Genomic DNA, 17807 nt, shown 5'->3' with positions numbered 1-17807 from the left:
ATGTTTGAAGGTTTAAAAAAGTTGGCTCTTTCTAGGTGAATGTCGCATATGAAAAGGAAGCAGGGTTAAGTTGTTTTATGAACTTTATAGTGAGCACTAGCATTCCTTAATGCCTCCTGTCCTTTTATGTTCTCATTCTTATTCTGTAAACAATGGCACATTGTAACTAACTAGTATGCCATAAACTCTACCACAGGGAACTTAACAGAAAGTGAATTAATTTAGCCTCTTTTAAAGCAGTTATTGTAGATGGGAACTTTAAAAAATGCTTTTAGTGGTCTGCTTTCAGAAAAAAAACTGTTATATGCTTTTGTGCTAAGGAAATAGTTTATTTTTCAACTTCTTTAGTATTTAGATTTTTAACTTCCTCAATACTTCAATAAATTATGGACTCATTTTTTTTTTTTTTTGTTCCAGCATTTTAAATGTATTAGTGTTAGGTGCAGCATTTTAAATGTATTTAGTTAATGTTAGTATTTTAGAATTCCTGGATACATTTGGCTTCTTTAAATTCTCCAGAATGTTATAAAGCTAAATAACTTACGTTCTTGGAAGTATCTTTATTTTATGCTTTCTGTATTGGTGACATACAAAGTAACCTGTCTTGTAGGAAGTCAGTGGCCTTTTTGTGACCAAAAAATGAATAAGTCTTGTTAACAACTAACTTGTTCTTAGGAAGTGGCTTAAAGTATAAAAAAATGTGGTTTTAAATATATTATTTCAATGAGTATTTTGAAATAGTAACTCTACCAAAAAGAAAGATTTTGAAAAGCTTTACTTGACTGGAATTCTTAGAGACTGGAATTCTCAGAGACTGGAATTCTCAGAGCAGCATATTTGTAACCTCTGAGCAAATACCTCTTGGGAGATAAAATGTAAGCAAACCCCAAATTTCATGTAAGTCTTGTATTAACACGAAGCAGAACATTACTTGTGGATAGCCCTGGTTTTTTAACGTGCCATTGTGTTTTAGGTGGGTAACCCTGGGGAGCCTGGCTTGAGGGGGCCTGAAGGCAGTCGGGGGCTTCCCGGAGTGGAAGGACCGCGAGGACCGCCTGGACCGCGAGGCGTGCAGGGAGAGCAGGGTGCCACCGGCCTGCCTGGCATCCAGGGCCCTCCAGTGAGTGGCGGACAGTCCCCAGGGTTTCCTGTTGGAGACTTAGTCTCACAGCACCAGAAGGGGGGTGGGGAGCCAGGCTGGCCCAGACTCGAGCTCCTCAGCAGTGTGGGTGGGTTCTCTTGTAAATCCAGCCACCTGGTCACTTGCCGAGTCTGTCAGGTTACCATTTAACAATGTCTTCTTTATGGTTCTGTTTACAAACCGTCTTTTTTTTCTGTCCCAGGGTAGAGCACCAACAGATCAGCACATAAAGCAGGTTTGCATGAGAGTCATGCAAGGTAAATAAATCATAATGTCTTGACTTTTGTTTGCTTTAAAGGTGGGAGATCTTGAATAATGTTAATACTGTTTTATCCAGTTTGTTGCCACACAAAACCTTATAGCCTGAAAAAAAAAAAGGTTACACACACACACACACACACACACACACACACACACACACACACACTTTTTTCCCCCTTTGGAACACAAATTCTCAGGTATCCTTCCCCCTCCTTAACATCCTACTACTTAGTGTATACGGCACTGACCTTGGCTCTTTGTGTAGCTTATATGTGAAATAATTGACAGTCTTCATGCCCATAAGAAGCATAAGGACATTATCTCCACTCATGTATAACATAGGTAGAAAATTAATAACTAGTATTTTACTAAAATGGTGATATATTTTTACTTTGCTAACCTTTGTCTAAATTCATCTCTGGCTACAGCAGTTGTCTGTCATAGCTCTTTCAGAAATGGTCTAGTTCTAAAGTCACATAGCAAAGGAAACTGGGGACAAAGAAACTTGGGAGATCCTATAACACGGAGGCCTTCTAACAAATAATTAACTTATTCTGGTTGGAACCAATTCTGTCGTGATACTCTTCTTTTGTATGCTCATGAGATAGCCTAATTTGTCTGGTAGACTTGTAGAGCTTTCCCAGAATGAAATTGTCACTCTATATTTGAAATCCAATATAAGTCTCTTCATTGCAGACACTTAATCTTAAAAGAATATTTCAATTTTATATATCTCAAGAAAATTATAATTTTATGTTAAGTTTTACATAAGGCAAACTAGAATGTTCACATTTAAACAATTTTAAAATGTTGGTTAGGAATTTGTTTCCAAATCATAATCTCCTTCACACCTTAAAAAAAACATTATACTGGCATATTTCCCATAGAGTCTTTTCATAGGAAAGATTTCTTATTCTTCATCATTTTAGTGGATGATTCTTAATCTATTTAATGGTTCCTGAAAAAGCCCACACAGTTATTAATTTTTAAGACAGACTATGAACATTCCCAGGAAGCAAGCTATTTTTAATGTCTGTTGTCTATTCTAAGCATGAAAAAACTTTTGAGAGGGGAATCTATAAGAAGTTGTGAATGCTCAGGATATTTTAGGTTACTCAATATCTTCAAACTAAAACTGTGGGGCTAGGTCTCAACTACCGTCTCAATGCTAATTCTGGACAATGTCCTTGGCTTTTCAAAAGCTTCTGGATATCCACTTCTACCTATGTTAAGAAATTCATTTTCTTCCCATCCTGGCTTTTCAGATAACCAGCCAGGACTCAGGTGACATACTCTTCCTTCTAGCACAATACCCATCAGAAAGACTTGCTGTTTTTTTTTTTTTTTTTTCTCACCCCGCCCCCCTCCCCTGTCTCAAAACAGCAGGACCAAATATATCCAGGGAGAGCTGAATAAAACAGCACCAGTGAAGCCTCTTGGCAGAAAGTCCATGCAAAAATGATCCAACTTTATTCACTTCTCGCCACCAATTTTGAAGCTCTGGGGACACATTTAGAAAAAAAGACACTTGAAATACCCCTTTTATCATTTGAGTCACTTTCATGCTTCTGACTTCTATGGGCTGTTTTGTTTATTATCTTTCAGAGCATCTTGCTGAGATGGCTGCTAGTCTCAAGCGACCGGACTCAGGAGCCTCTGGCCTCCCTGGGAGGCCTGGACCCCCTGGTCCCCCAGGACCTCCTGGAGAGAATGGTTTCCCAGGCCAGATGGGACTTCGTGGCCTCCCAGGCATTAAAGGCCCCCCTGGTGCTCTTGGTTTGAGGGGGCCTAAAGGTAAGTCATTTGCCCAGGTGGAACAAAAGAACATACACTCTCCTTTTTCAGATGTATTCACACATCTTTCCAAGATCAGAAAACTATTATATGACATCCTCTTGACCTTGCTGTATGACAACGGTAGACCAAAAACTAGAATTAAGGTCCCTTGACTTTTAGTACTTCAGTCATAGTCCAAAATAAATTTTACAGGATCTTGTAAAGGATCAACCAGCTTTTTTAATTTTTATTTTGAGACTCTAAAATCCTTGTAGAGTTCTTCTGAGATGGCAACCAGCCTTAGAATGTTTGTATCCGTTACTTAAACTAACGAAATTTGTTTGGACATAAGACAAATTACATCATGAACTGAAGCTGCCTCCCTCTTCTTTTAAAAAGTGACACTGGATATTTAGTTGTGATGGATTTTTTCCAGCTCTGAGGTATAATCTAACTTTTTCCCCTTCTTTAACATTTAAGGGAAGGTGAACAAGTTTGTTTCTTCCCCTTTTATTTAAAAGCAAGTTAAGCCTTTAAAATCAGTATTTTGCAGAAATATAGGATTGTGAGAGTGTGTTAGGTATTCAGCAGGACCTGCAGAAGGACTGGTTGCCTCAGATGGTGTTTGCTGGTTGAGGTGAGTAAGTATGTCAGCTTGGGTGGGTGTGTGCCTTGGATAATTTACAGAGAGAGCTGAATAAAATCAGGAATTTCTGTCTTATGGTGAGTGACCGACGGTTCTCTCGGAAGCTTCAGAAAGGCATGGCATCAGAAATCAGAGACAGACTTGTTTTTCTTTCAACGGTGGTGTTCCAATTAGGGATAAATATTATGGTGTGAATGGTCAGAGGGCAAGCAAGCTGCCTTTTTGGATCTATAAATGAATTGCTGATGCATTTGGCTAACTACACTTTCAGCTGGAACAATTTTGTTAATTATATTTGATTTTTTTTTTTTTTGGCATGTGCACTGCTGTATGTGAAAAAATGAGCCCTAATTGGAACCTCTTGTAAGGCTGGCACAATTTCCAAGCTTTCAAGGGGCTGGACAAAATGAAATATGGAGAGAGCTCGGAGCTCTTCTTAAAGAGAACTGAATATTTTCTTTGAAAGAATCACATAGTCATTCATCTTTGTCCTGCTTTTAGCTATTGGTTGAGGAACTCATGAGTGGGTACTCTGTGGGTAGGCCACATTCACTCTGTTAATAATTTCCAAGGAACTCTGCTGCCTCCGGTGGATTGTTGACTTAGTTGGTTCAGCTGCACCAGAGCCCACAGATGACTCCTCAGCCTTTCCTGTAAGTTTCCTTTAGAGCAGCGGTTCTGCAAGAGTGCTCCCTGAAGCATCGGCACCACCAGGGACCCCCTTTGCAATACAAGCTCTCTAGCCCACCCCAACCCCACTGATCCAATCAGAGACTCTGGAGGTGGGGTCCAGCAGTCTGCATTCTAACAAGCCTCCAGATGATTCATTCCTGTGCTGCTACATGCACTGGTGTAGTGCAGTCACCCATTTTCCTACTGGAAACACCTTGTAGGGGCTGTAGAAATCACAGTCCTATTCTCTTTGGCCAAAAGGAAGTCTGTGTATGTGGGGTAGAACTTAATTTTGAATTAGTAAGAGAACTCCCCTCAAGTTCCATCTTATTTTCTAAGAAATAAGAATGTCTGTTTACTTACTATGCTAGTAGAGTCTGCCTGAAGTTGTGTTTCTCAGCCTGGGGTGCACAGCGGAATTACCTGGGGAGCTTTAAAAACTGCCCACAGCTGGGTCCCATTCTCAGACATTCTGATTTAATAGGTTTGAGCCGCAGGAATTAAAAATATTCCCCATGTGATTTTAATGTACAGCGAGGGCTGGGAGCCACAGGAAACAAAGGTGAAATGTTCAGGAAGCTCTCTGGGAAGGTCTTAGCAGCACTGAATTATGGCTGGGTTGGGCTGAGTTGGCTCTAGCAGATAAACTTTATTTTGAAGGGAAGAAAAATATATTTCTATATTTGGAACCTGGAAAATGTCTCTAGCACTAAGTTTATTCATTAAGCATAGTTTGATCATATAAAGGACTTCCCCCTAATTTTTCTTCAGTATTTACAACATAGTTTATACTCTAGAAGTGATACAGTCTTTTTTTTTTCTAAAGGACTTTCTCTCCCCACCCTCCTTCCATCCCTCTATTGTCACTGGGTTCCTTTAAAGCAGCATCTTCTGTCAGTTGTCTTGAAATTTGGGGTATGGGAAGAAAGGAGTACTATCCTCAGATTTTATCCAGCAGTGCTATCATGAATTTGGAAATGTATGATTCCAGGTAACTGGACTTGACCTTTCTTGTCCTATCACATCCAGTATAACACTAATATTTAATTAAAAACACATAGTGTTCCACTGGCCAAAGGTTACAGATCAGTTTTTCCCTGAGAACAAATACTTCGCCATTTGAAATTTAAATGTTCAGCTAATTAGAGAAGAGATGTATTTCAGTGTCACCTGCTGCCTTCTTTCCATGACTAATAAAGAAGGGACAGTGAGTCTTGCTCTGCCATATTACTTTGCGAGTCTTTTTCCAAGGATATTACTACATAAATAATGAACAAATAAATTTTACTAAAGCTTTTAGCAGTTCAGGCTAAGCCTTTAATAAAAGCATTTTTCCCTAAAAAAGTACTCTGCAAAACATAGTGAAACATTTTCAGTGGGAGCTGGTAGAAATATGCCTGAAATCATACTCAAATCTTAAATCATGTTCATATTTTTTGGGTTTTCATTGGCATGTTTTATGCGATACTACACTAACATGTTAAGACCAAGGCCCCTTCTGCATGTACATTTTATACATACTCAAGCAGAAACATGGAGACTTCTAATTGGCGTTATGTTCACTTTGCTTAGTATTAATTAATCTTCCATGTCGTCAATACTACTTTTAAATGTTCCCGGTTTGGATTAATTTTAAGTCCTGCGGAGTAAGGCCATATACATGTTTTTAGATATTTTAGTGTGAGTCAAACAGATGTGTCAATATGTAAATGAAGGCTTGAGAAAGTACACGTTGTTAACTGTGACTAGCACTTTTTTCAGTATTAATCTGCTCACATGGAGTTGAAGCATCACTTATGGCTTTCAAATAAGTGAAATAGATAGCAGCTCTGGAGCAAGAGAATTTCTTCCACGTTAGCCACTCTATTCACAGTGAGCTGTTTTTCTTGTTACCGTGCATGTTTCCCTTCTTACTTTATGTAAAGCTTATTTTACAAGCTCTTTATATATATTTTTCCACACAGTAGGCTAGCTATTAAAGGTGGACCTTTAGTTCCCTGAGCCGGTTTTCGTACATCTCGGAAGGAGACATGATCGGGGTTTGAAGAAGTGGATTAACCCCAGCGATAACAGAGCCGGGCTGCAACACGGTTTGCCGTGGAGTAGCAGCAGCTCACAGTGTGGCTCTGTCTCAGAGCGCATCTCTAAAAATTGTTTTTCTATGACCAATAACCGCAAGGCAGCATCAGGATGAAGACAGCAGTCTTAGTCCTTGCAAGCGACATTTTAAAGTTGATGTGGCTTCGCTCTAGAATGTGTTTAACTTTCACTATCTGTGTGGAAGTTACATTTTAATTTATAATCTTCATCTCACATCTTCAGAAAATGTGGCACATTTATTGGCTCTTTTCTCACTGCAAGCCACCAGAATTAGAGTGATACGACATTTAAATTGCTAAGTTAACAAGAGCACTTAAGTTCTTAGTTTTTAAAATGCTAATTATCATATCTTCCTAATATAGTAAGGCCATGTTGATGATGAGTATAAAAAAAGAGCTTACGTGAATGTGAGTTAAACTTGAGCTCTAGATCCCTATACCGTGTTTATATAAATTTAAATTGTTTTTGAAATACAGTTGACTCATGATAAAAATACTCATACAAGGACATTCACAGCTAAAATCAAAGTATGGTGACTAAACATTCACTTCATAATTAGATTTTTTTTTACTACTTTGGCATACATGCTTTTGTTTTTTAAATTATTATAAATGGGACACAATATTGAATGAAGCTGAGCTGACACAAATGTTTGGAAAAATGATTATATATAGAATTTACTGCAAAATGCCACTGCCTCTTCTGAGTGAGTAGTAGAATAATAATATAATACTGTACCAGTGATATAGTAGAATAATGCCTTCTATGGGGAGCAGGAAAAGTCAGTTAGGACCGGTTGACTAAGGTATTAGGGCACTTTGTTAATGAGGCCAAGTTTCTAGGTTTCTCTGCAGGGGCCAGGATAATTAATGAAACTTGGTTTTCTGGCTGCTGAATCCCCAAATTCAATCAACTGTCTTGCAAATACACATGGTTGGTTGCAGTCCAAAGCATTTTCCCTATAAATAATAATCACAAATGAAATGTAGGCACTTGTGACAGCACACTTTAAATTTTGAAAATTCATTAATTTATTTTTGGTGACACTAAATTTATATTGTTTGAGAATTTAAAAATATATTAAAAGATATTTAGTGAAGAGTTTTTCTCCTACCCCTGTCTCCCATCTGCTTAGTTTCCTTTATTCTTCCCATTGGGTAATCCCTTTTATTAGTTTCCTACATATCCTTATCAGTGATAAGGTGCAATATATGATTATATACTTCCCTACATCTTTTTAGAGGCAAGTCATATTATCCTTTGGTAGTGATCTGAACCTTGATTTTTTTCATTGAACAATTATGTCTTGAGATCATTTCAAAGAGCTTCTTGATTCTTCTTCATAGATGCATAGTATGCCATTCTGTGGAAGTACCATAGTGTATTTAACCATTTCATGGACAGTTAGTTTCTAATCTTCTACCATGATAGCAAGGCTGCAGTGACTATCACTGTGTATTTCGTTTTTGTACAAATACAATATAACCTCTGTACTTCTAAGATAAATTCCTAGAAGTGGAATTGCTAGGTAAAATGGTACTACCATTTGTAATATTGATAGATATTCCAAGAAACTGCCTCAATTCAGTCTTATTAGCAACAGGTAAAAATGTATTTTTCCACAGACTTGCTAGTATATGTTTAATTAAACTTTGGAATTTTTGCTGATCTTATAGTTCAAAGTAGCTTTCTTGTTATTTTTAATTCCCATTTATTTTGTTGTGAGAGTGATGTCAGATAATTTTCCATTTTTCAGAGCTATTTTTTTCCTTTTAATGACTTCCTTGCTTATATATTATCATTTTTTATTGTTGTTGACCTTTTTTATTGTTTTTAGGAACCCTTCATATTCTGAATCATGACAGTAAAGCCAACTCAAATCTGAGGTTATAAAATAATTCTCCTTATTTTCTTCTGGTTCTTAAATTACATTTAAATATTTGATCCATTTGTAACTTATCCTAGATCATGTTGTGAGGAACAGATTCGACTTTATTTTTTTTTTCCAGTTGGCTACCCACTTTTTCCAAGACCACTTATTGACTTGTTTGACTATTTCCCACCTTAAGATGGCACATTTATTACAAAACAAATTCTTATATGTATTGGAGCCTGTTTGGGGGCTGTTTCACTGGTCTATCTATTCAAGTACCAGTACCACGCCATTTTAATTGGTATAATATGTGGTAGGATTAATTCCCTTCATGTTGCTTTTCTTTTTGGAGTTTTGTGGCTACTCTGGCTTATGTGTTTTTCTGTACAAACTTCAGAATCCTCTTTTCTGGTTAAAAATATCTTTTTATTGAGATCATGATGAAACTTCAGCTTAGGGAGAACTCATACCTTTTTGTGATGATGTCATTCCACCTAAGAACAGTTGTCAGTCCTTTTGTATCCTTTAGAGATGTTAATTTTTTGTTGGATTTGCATGTTTCTGATCAAATGTATTCCTAGTTATTAATTTGATTGCTATTTTAAATGGGATCTTTTTTCATTACCTCTTATTTCTGGTTGTTTGTAAATGTAAAAACTACTAATTTTCATATATTAATTTTGTGCTTTGCTATTTTACTGAATTCTCTCATTGTTTGTAGTAGATTTTGAGTTGATTTTCAAGGATTTAAGATGTACACTTATATCACCTGAAAATAGGGATATTTTTGACTCTCAAAGCAAATGACAATTAATAGTGATAAAGTACCCATCTCTATAATGTTTTGTCTGTAGTGGGACTGCTTCTCGTGTTTCCCTGTAAGCATGATGCTAGCTTTTGGGTTGAGGCAGATATATTTTATCAGGTCAGGGAAGTAACCATCGATTCTTATTTTACTGAATGTTGTATCAGGAATGCATATTTTATTTTGTCCTATGTCTTTTCAGCATCTATGAATATGGTCATTTGCTTTCCCCCCACTTGGGTCTCTTAATATAATTAATTGACTCAATTTTTGCCTTGCTACATACTTACTACAACCTAGTTTTGTGGCAACAAAACTCTCAATTTTGGGTTTGCTTAAGGTTTAAAAATATGGAACTTTCTTTTTATAAACATACAGAAACATAACATTTCTCTAATGAAATGCAGGTGACTTGGGAGAAAGGGGGGAACGTGGCCCTCCAGGAAGAGGTCCTAAGGGCTTGCCCGGAGCTACGGGTCTCCCAGGTAAGTGTGTTATATGGCAGCATGAGGTTGAGGAAGTGGTAGCAAGTGGGCAGTCTGAACTGGAAAATATTTTAAAGAATTGCTCTTTGATTACTTAAGCATATCGTGTAATTCTCAATAATGGCCAGCACAGATTTTTCAAGACCAACTTTAATGAAGAGTTAAATGATCTATAAATCATGCCTGTCTGTGTTCCTCATGAGAAAACATATGTCAGGGCTTAAAATATTAATTTCTTGAACAGATGTTTTTTAAAAAAATTGTGTCAAGGTCCAGCCACAGTGCACTTACTAGAAAATTCTGAATGAATGAGGTCCTATCCATTTTTAGCCTAGCTGATAGTTTTGTTTATTTTTTAACCAAAAAGAGCAACAAAAAAGTTTTTAAGTTTTCAAACTATTCATGTTGCACAGGGAGTAACTGAAATTTTCTTTTAAAAGCTCCTGTTTCAAACATCCAGACCCTCCAGAAATCCATATCCAAAAAAAATAAACCTGAACATTCCAACTCCTATAGTCACAAAGAGCCATGCACAGGCCACATATCACAGCTGTGCTGGCTGAGGTAACAAAGTCACCTCTGTGTGAAGAGCCTGGATTCTCTCACTGGGCGTCTGTTCTCTCTTTGCACACTGGCTACTCTGTCCCCATGGTCCAGGCTGCCACACACTCATCCACTGGGAAATGACTTAGAAGCCCAACCACAGAAGGAGCATAGCAGGGGAAGTCAGTTGGGTTTGAGAGCATGAGTGACCTGGAGCCTCCCAGCAAACTCATAGCTGCTGAGGCACTGGCTAAGGAAGGCCCCCAGCGCTGGACCCTGGAGCTGAGGAGAGGCAGGGTGAGAGGCTGTGCAGAAAAGGGTGGTCCACACTCCTTCGGTGGATTTGGAAAACCTGGTTTAGAGAAATTTAGAAAAAGAAATGCTGATTTTCTAATTCTGACAGAGGCTTCCATAGTCAATCATGGCTCTAATTGCAGCCAAAAACATCACTGCTTTCTCATTACCCATTTCGTTGCTCCTGGGAATTGCTTTCTCATTAAAAAAAATTTTTTTTAAATATGAATACATTTGGAGATAGCTCACTGCTTTACTAACCCTGCGATTCATGAGTCAAGATGCTTTCACAGATTGATAAATTTTCGTGATTGGAAAAGGAAAGAAAATCTGGCTGAAGCTACAGGAGACCAAGAGAAGAAGATTTTAGTGTACGATAAAGTCTATTCATTGATGGATGTTTACAAGAGGAAAGGGAAATGGAATTTTCTGAGTGCTTTCCTCCTTTATCAGTGGCAGCAATAGGTAGTTTAGAGCTGATAAAAATATCATTACAATGTACTTAATTATCTATATATTACAGGATTGCCTCAGTTTCTCCTTCTCCCATTTTGTTGACAAACCACATAACAGTTCTTGGACCAGCAACTTGCACCCTTGGCAAGATTTTCCTTTATCAGAAATATATTATCATTTCTGGTGACTCTTACTTTCAAAAAACCTGTTGATAAGCCATGTTTTAAGTTTAAAATGGGAAGATTGAGGGAAAACCAGCTCTGTATGTATAGTGTCCCGGGCTGTCATGAGGGGACACGTTTCTGCCCACATGCAGCACCCCACCCAGAGCTGCTGAATCTGACTGTGAGGATTTACATGTGCTCCGGGGCCACTGCTCTACCGGAAAGGGGCTTCCGTGATTTGCTTTTTAGTACATCAGACATTGGTGTGAGGGCAGGTTGGTTAAGGCAGGACAGGCTCACCACTGGCAGCACTGACCAGTGACCAGCACTGACCAGCACTGACTGGTCCTCATCTTGTTCTCCTTGTGAAAAAAATTAATTTGTTATAGCTGTTCGTGGGTTTAAAACTTAATATAATTTGTTAAAAAAATTCCGTGGGCTCACTATTTTAAGACTCCTAAACCTGTCCTTTTCCTTTTCCTTTTCCTCTGCCTTTTGCCAGTCCTTGCCCCTTCCTCCTGGTACCATTCTGAAATCTGGTCTTTGTATATGCCTTTGTTACATTTCTGTTAAGAGGATATATGACATTATTTAGTGAAAAATGTGGGTTTCAGATTATTTTTTAAAAGCTGAGCTACCTTTCAAAAGCACACAGTTTTCCAAGTGCTCTAGCACACAGGCAAAAGGGTTTATGTTTGCCCCAGTCACTGAGGCACAGTCACTGTGCCCCAGTCACAAAGCTGGCTGCTTTGGTTTTTAGGTCAGCTCACACTCTCTTGTCTACACTATGAATATACTTAGCTAACAATTTCTTGAATCCATTAGTCCCTGAACAAGAGCTTCTAGGGTCATTTTTCCCCTAAAGCTAGTACTTGGAGCTTCTGAGTAGGAGCTCCTGTTTGGAGCTCCACGATTTAGACATCCTGGGTTCAAATCTTGACTCTGTCACTTACTAGTTTTCTGACCTTGGGTGAGTTTGACTCCAAATCATAAATGAAAGTACTGGTTCACAGTAAATTATTGCACTTGTTCACTGTCCGCTGAGAGGCTGGGACCTTTAATTTCCCTGGCAGAGCCTGGAATGTGATTGGGAACGTGGTTTCTGGTCTCTCACAAACATCATAGTAACAGGACTATTACTAGTATGTGGAGGTCTGGAGGAACTTCCAGTAGGACTCTGTGCAGGGACTTGTCTGGAGCCTAAAAGAAAGAGCCTGTAGAACAGGATATCCTGCAACCTTCTTGGTTATCCCTATTGTTGGATTGGGGACTTAAATCCTCCTGAGTGGAAAACGTTCACTTGATCATTCTTCCTGGTGCAAACATATGTGATATATTTGAAAAAAAATAACTAACACATTAATTATCTATCAGTAATCAGAATTCCCTTATGCTTTATGGACAGTTTTAGTTCTTTTCTCCTCTCCGTATCTGTTTGGCACTGATTATTACACGGCCCTTTGGGGTTGTAATGGTACACTGCCTGATATGGACCATAGGTCATTATTGTAACCGTCATGCTATCATGTTGGCTGTGGTGCTCGGTTCTTTAAAAAGTACCTATAAATCATCCAGTTTGTTTCTCCCAGCCAGAGGTAGGCAGAACAGGTATTTAAGAAGGGTGGGCTCTGGAGCCAAACTGCCCAGGTGTATGCACTGCTCTTTCACTTATTTTTAGTGACTCTGCCTCTTAGCACTTCAGTTCTCTGCTGCATCCCAAGGCTGAGAACCACATCTACCCTATAGAGTTACTTAGGAGGATCTGTGTACATGTTACTACATGTGAAACACAACAGCGCCTGGCATATGGCAAGCATTTTGCAAATTTAGCTGTCATTATTTTGTTTCTCCTCTGTTTCTATTTGAGGAAATGCAGACTTACAGAGGTCACCTGCTCTGACAAAGGTCTGTCAGCTAATAAGTCACAGAGGCAAATATTCATACCTTCTATGTCCAGGTTCATGTACTGGACAAAATGATGCACTGGCTGCCTAGTAATGGGATTAGCTTGCCTTTGCCACGCTAGCCATATAACTTCTCCATGTTTCATAACCACATAGTGTCTTGATTTCTTTTCTGCCTCTCTCACAGAGAGGTGATTAGAGATCCCTGGGACTTGAGATGCCCCCAACCCCCATGCCCACCTTCAGTTTCTTACCAGAGGCCTTTGTGGTATTGCTTGATTGGGTTGTCTCATTAAGAGTAACTCTCTATGCCTGCTGCCACCAAACTTGCCCACTTGGGACCAATTCCTTGACGCTCTGGGGGTTTTAAGGGAAAATAGTTAATATTAGGTCCTGATCTCCTCTGTGCATTCAAACTCATGAGGGAAAGAAACAAGTTAAATAAAGAATCATATGTATGTGACCACCAGGAATGTGGCTTGTGAGCTGCGATGCTTTCCCTTTTTGGATGAGGAGAGGAGGGTAGAGCTGGCTTCTACCTAGGCACACTAGGTCACACTAGGCAACTGGGCTATTCAGGTTTCTTATGTAAAGCTGCACATAGGTGAGCTTTGCTTGTGAGTACTGAGAGGAAAAAAAAAAAAAAAAACCCAAAAAACTCCAAACCAAGGGCACACTCGGTTTAGGCTTGTTTAGCAGTAGCCATTTATCCTATTTCCATTACTGCAGCTGTTTTATCTGGCTATGGGGATCTTTTATAAACAAACCATTTTATGCCAATTCCTTAAACATATGCTTTGTCAAACACCACAAATGCAAGCTCAGCGTAAGGTGGATATGTAAGAAAGTCCCTGGAACACACATTTTACATAACCCGTGGATAAGTCACCAAATTAATGCTGAAAATTACTTGCAGGGTTTCCCACCCCCCCCCCCCACCCCCCTTCCTAAAGGCCTTTATACACAGTCCCTTTCACTTTGCAGCCTGCAGTAGATCCTTCAGAATGTTCCAGCAGGGACTGGCCTCCATCAGTGTAACATGACTACCCTCTAGTGTTCGCACAGAAAATGACATTCATTTTTAAAAATAACGAAATGTTTGGCAGTAACATTTTTATAGGTCCTTGAAATTTCAGAAAACTATGTAATCATTAGCCAGTTAGTGCAGCTAACACACCCATGAGGCAGACTAAGCAGAATGAGAACACTTCAGATCTGTTTTCTGAGGAGCTGAAGGGTAGTTTATAGATATTCGCTAATGTAGCTGTTAGACTTCTTGAATGATTTGGACTGTGACATTGTATCACCCCAAAATTACGCTCCTAAACAACACCAAGAACCTTGGAGAGTAAATGACCCAGCGTCAGGACTCACCAGAAACTGATGATTTGTTATGTGAAGCCTGATTTTTTTCCTCTGGCCAGTTTTACAGGACAAAACCTCAGAAAAAATATCTTTAGTTTCTTTTGATAGTTAGAGCTCCAGAAGAATCAATACTAACTCTTGGTTATGGTGCCGCTTTTACTTCCCGGTTAATTCAGATTCATTAAACACCAAACCACACACGCAGGCACGCCTGCGCGCACGCGCACTATTATGCATGCACGCACACGTAGCATTAGCGGCTCAATAGGTATGGAAATACTCTTAGATTGAGTAGTGGTTAAGGGCCCTTGCTTCTAGTTCTGACGCCCTCTAGCTGTGTGATGATGGACAGTTATTTAGCCTTAAATTTTTTTTTTTTAATGTTTATTTTTAAGAGAGAGACAGAGAGACAGAGTGTGAGGGAGGGGCAGAGAGAGAGAGGGAGACACAGAATGTAGGCTGCAGGCTCTGAGCTGTCAGCACAAAGCCCTAAGTGGGGCTTGAACTCACGAGCTGTGAGATCGTGACCGGACCTGAGTCGAAGTCCGACTGAGCCACCCAGGCGCCCCATGCCTTCTTAACTCTCACTTCACACAGAGGAAAATGGGATCAGTAACGAGCACAGTTCAGGGCCATGGTAAAGCGGGAGCGTTGTGTAAGTGTTGATGGTGATGATGGTCAGAATGACGAAGATGACATCCAAAGCCTCAAGGGGTAAATTGCTGTATTTGCCCAAGGGAGAATTGGACTGGATGTGCTTTACATAAAGTAAATCAAGGATACACAGGATGGCCTTATCAACTCTTTTTCAAAGGATTAGCAGGAATCTGGAATAAATGCAGCAAGTGAAAAAGCCTCTCCTGCGATGTGTAGAAATGGGGAAGTATAATATGAAAATCTAAAAAAAGCTTTCCTTCTGCTTTCTAATATGGTTGAATAGTAGATAATAAATCCCCTTAAATTTAAGATTTTAGGCAGGAGTCTGGCTCTACAAATGTTAAAAATTTGGATTAGTTGCTAATAATATTTAGAAATTGAGAGGTGTTTATTAAAAAACTCAGCCTCTAGCTTCCCTTGACAATGATCAGAGGTTCTGCTGACCCACCTTCCCTTAGGGCAGCTGTTGGCTGGAGCAAACTGCGGGGGGCACCGTTCTGCCATTCACAACAGGCCGCAGTCCTCCCTGTTGCCTCCCTAAAACTGATGTGGAATAGCGGTCACCAGTTTTCATTACATTTGTGTTATGTCTTCTCCTAAAGACAGCAGGGTGTTGTTTTTTTGTTTTTGTTTTTTTAGTTTATTTATTTTGAGAGAGAGAGAGAGTGTGTGGGAGGGGCAGAGAGAGAGAATCTCAAGCAGGCTCCACACTGACAGCTCAGAGCCCATGCGGGGCTTGAACCCACGAACCGTGAGATCATGAACTGAGCAGAAACCAAGAACTGAGCCACCAAGGCGCCCCAGCAGGGTGTTTCTTAATCTAGGGCCATTTCTTTACTACCTTAAAGGTCAGCAAACTTTTTTTGTAAAGGGCCAGATTTTTGGGATTTGTGGGCCATGTGGTCTCTGTGGCAGCCCTACAGCTCTGCCCTTGGTAGTGTAAGAGCAGCCAGAGGCAATACAAAACAGATGACTATGGCTCTGTTCTAACAGGACTGTTTACAAAAACAGGGGTTGGCTCATTTTGGGCGATTCCATGTTTGCCCACCTGATCTGTATTACCTGTTTTGCTCCTCCTGTGGTCTTTTGGTTTGTGACCTCTCCTTTGGGCATTTTCTCCTCTTAATCTTGATTTGATTTTGTTAAGGCTGACCTGGTATGTCTCCATGATAAGGCGTATGAGAATTACCCTTTTTATGCACGTCTGTCTGGCCTTTTAAAGCTTAAAAGAACAATGTTGAGCAGCCACCTGTGTCATGAGACCTGAACAGGCCCTGCTAAAGCCGTATTTATAGGTGCTGTTGATTAGAGAAAAATGTTCTCAGGGGCCTTGTCTTTAGAGGGAAACATAATCATCTGCTTCATTACAACTGAATATAGTCAAATGGAAGCTTATGGGATAAATTAAGGGAAATTACTTACATCTCTGTTTATCTACAGCCTGGAGATGGATAGAATCAAAGATAATTATTCTCTTAATAATGTTTTGTCCTGGGGCACCTGGATGGCTCAGTTGGTTGAGTGTATGACTATTGATTTCAGGGTTGTAAGTTCGGGCCCTACATTGTTTGTAAAGATTACTTAAAAACATCTAAAAAAATAAAAATAAAAAGTGTTGTCCTATAATTTTGCTTTGTGTAGATCTAATTGTAAATATCACAGGAAGAATGAGATCTTATACGTAAAATAAGATACCTACCTTCTTTCTAAAAGTATGTGAGATATATGTAATAAGAACACTTAATAAGACCAGACCACTATAATAAGACCAATACAAGACATATATTAATAAGACCACTAAAATAGAAAAAGAGAACTAAAACCACTGAGAAAGAAGGAAACTGCCTTAACCTAAGCAAATGTGTAATTGAACATGCTCACCATCTTGGCTGAATGGCTGAGGTAAGAGGAGCTCTATAGAACTATATCATCATGGCGTATACAATTTGTCTTACACAGATTTCTTACCACCACCTTTGTGCTAAGAGTATGAGAGCACTGCTGATGTGATGGGGTGGGTAAACATTCAGCAGAAACTCCCCTCTGTATTGGGTGCCATGCCTCAGAGAACATGCCACACGGGGTGATCAAACAACCTTTGAATGTGACAAAGGGAAAAAATGCTCCTGAGGAACTTAGGCCATGATAAAGTTCATGTAGGGGTTAGCCCCTGATGGGAAAACATCTGGGAACTTTGTAGGTGCCCTGCACATGCTTCTAAAAGACATCAATCAGTGATATCCTCATGAACATAATAATAGCCCCTATGTATCAGATGCTTTCAGGCATTGGAATTTAGTTTTAAGGAAGCATCATCCTGTCTTGTAGATGAAGAAACTAAGAGGTTAGTGACTTGCTAATGTCACCCCATTCACAAATGGCAGAGCAAGAACTTAAGGCTATCTTTCTGCCTCTAAATCCTGTTCTAACCCCTGACCTATACTTCTACTCACTGTCTGGAGATTGATCACTTAGTAGGGATGATGCCACTGGAAAAATATAATGTGAGCCACAATGAGAGTTGTGTACATAATTTTAAATCTGCTAGTAGCCACATTAACAAAGTCATAAGAATCAGGTGAGATTAATTTTCATAATACAGTTTATTTAGCCAATTGTGTCCAAGATATTATCATTGCAAAATATATCATGTCATGTAATAACA

The 17807-nt window shown here is 39.2% G+C and overlaps 1 protein-coding gene and 1 long non-coding RNA gene across 6 annotated transcripts in view; one reads left to right on the top strand and one right to left on the bottom strand.

Annotated features, from left to right (window-relative positions):
* The window catches only part of LOC144616390 (uncharacterized), a 34040-nt gene extending 16968 nt beyond the window's left edge, over positions 1-17072 (bottom strand). For 2 of the 3 annotated variants that reach the window (XR_013555664.2, XR_013555662.2), the window contains exon 1: positions 13375-17072. This is a non-coding gene — a long non-coding RNA (uncharacterized LOC144616390). The remainder of the gene's footprint in view (positions 1-13374) is intronic. The other variant, XR_013555663.2, reaches the window with a different exon arrangement.
* COL9A1 (collagen type IX alpha 1 chain) overlaps positions 1-17807 on the top strand; it is a 78569-nt gene that overhangs the window by 59908 nt on the left and 854 nt on the right. For all 3 annotated transcript variants that reach the window (XM_060615863.3, XM_078447048.2, XM_078447047.2), the window contains 4 exons: positions 974-1120; positions 1344-1398; positions 3008-3196; positions 9682-9759. In XM_060615863.3, the coding sequence (XP_060471846.2) occupies positions 974-1120; positions 1344-1398; positions 3008-3196; positions 9682-9759 (469 nt within the window). The remainder of the gene's footprint in view (positions 1-973; positions 1121-1343; positions 1399-3007; positions 3197-9681; positions 9760-17807) is intronic.

The sequence above is a fragment of the Panthera onca genome, chromosome B2 (assembly GCF_046562875.1).
Source record: "Panthera onca isolate mPanOnc1 chromosome B2, mPanOnc1 haplotype 2, whole genome shotgun sequence".
NCBI lineage: Eukaryota > Metazoa > Chordata > Mammalia > Carnivora > Felidae > Panthera > Panthera onca.
Note: the sequence above shows the minus strand (reverse complement) of the source record. Positions and strands in the feature narration are given on the sequence as shown.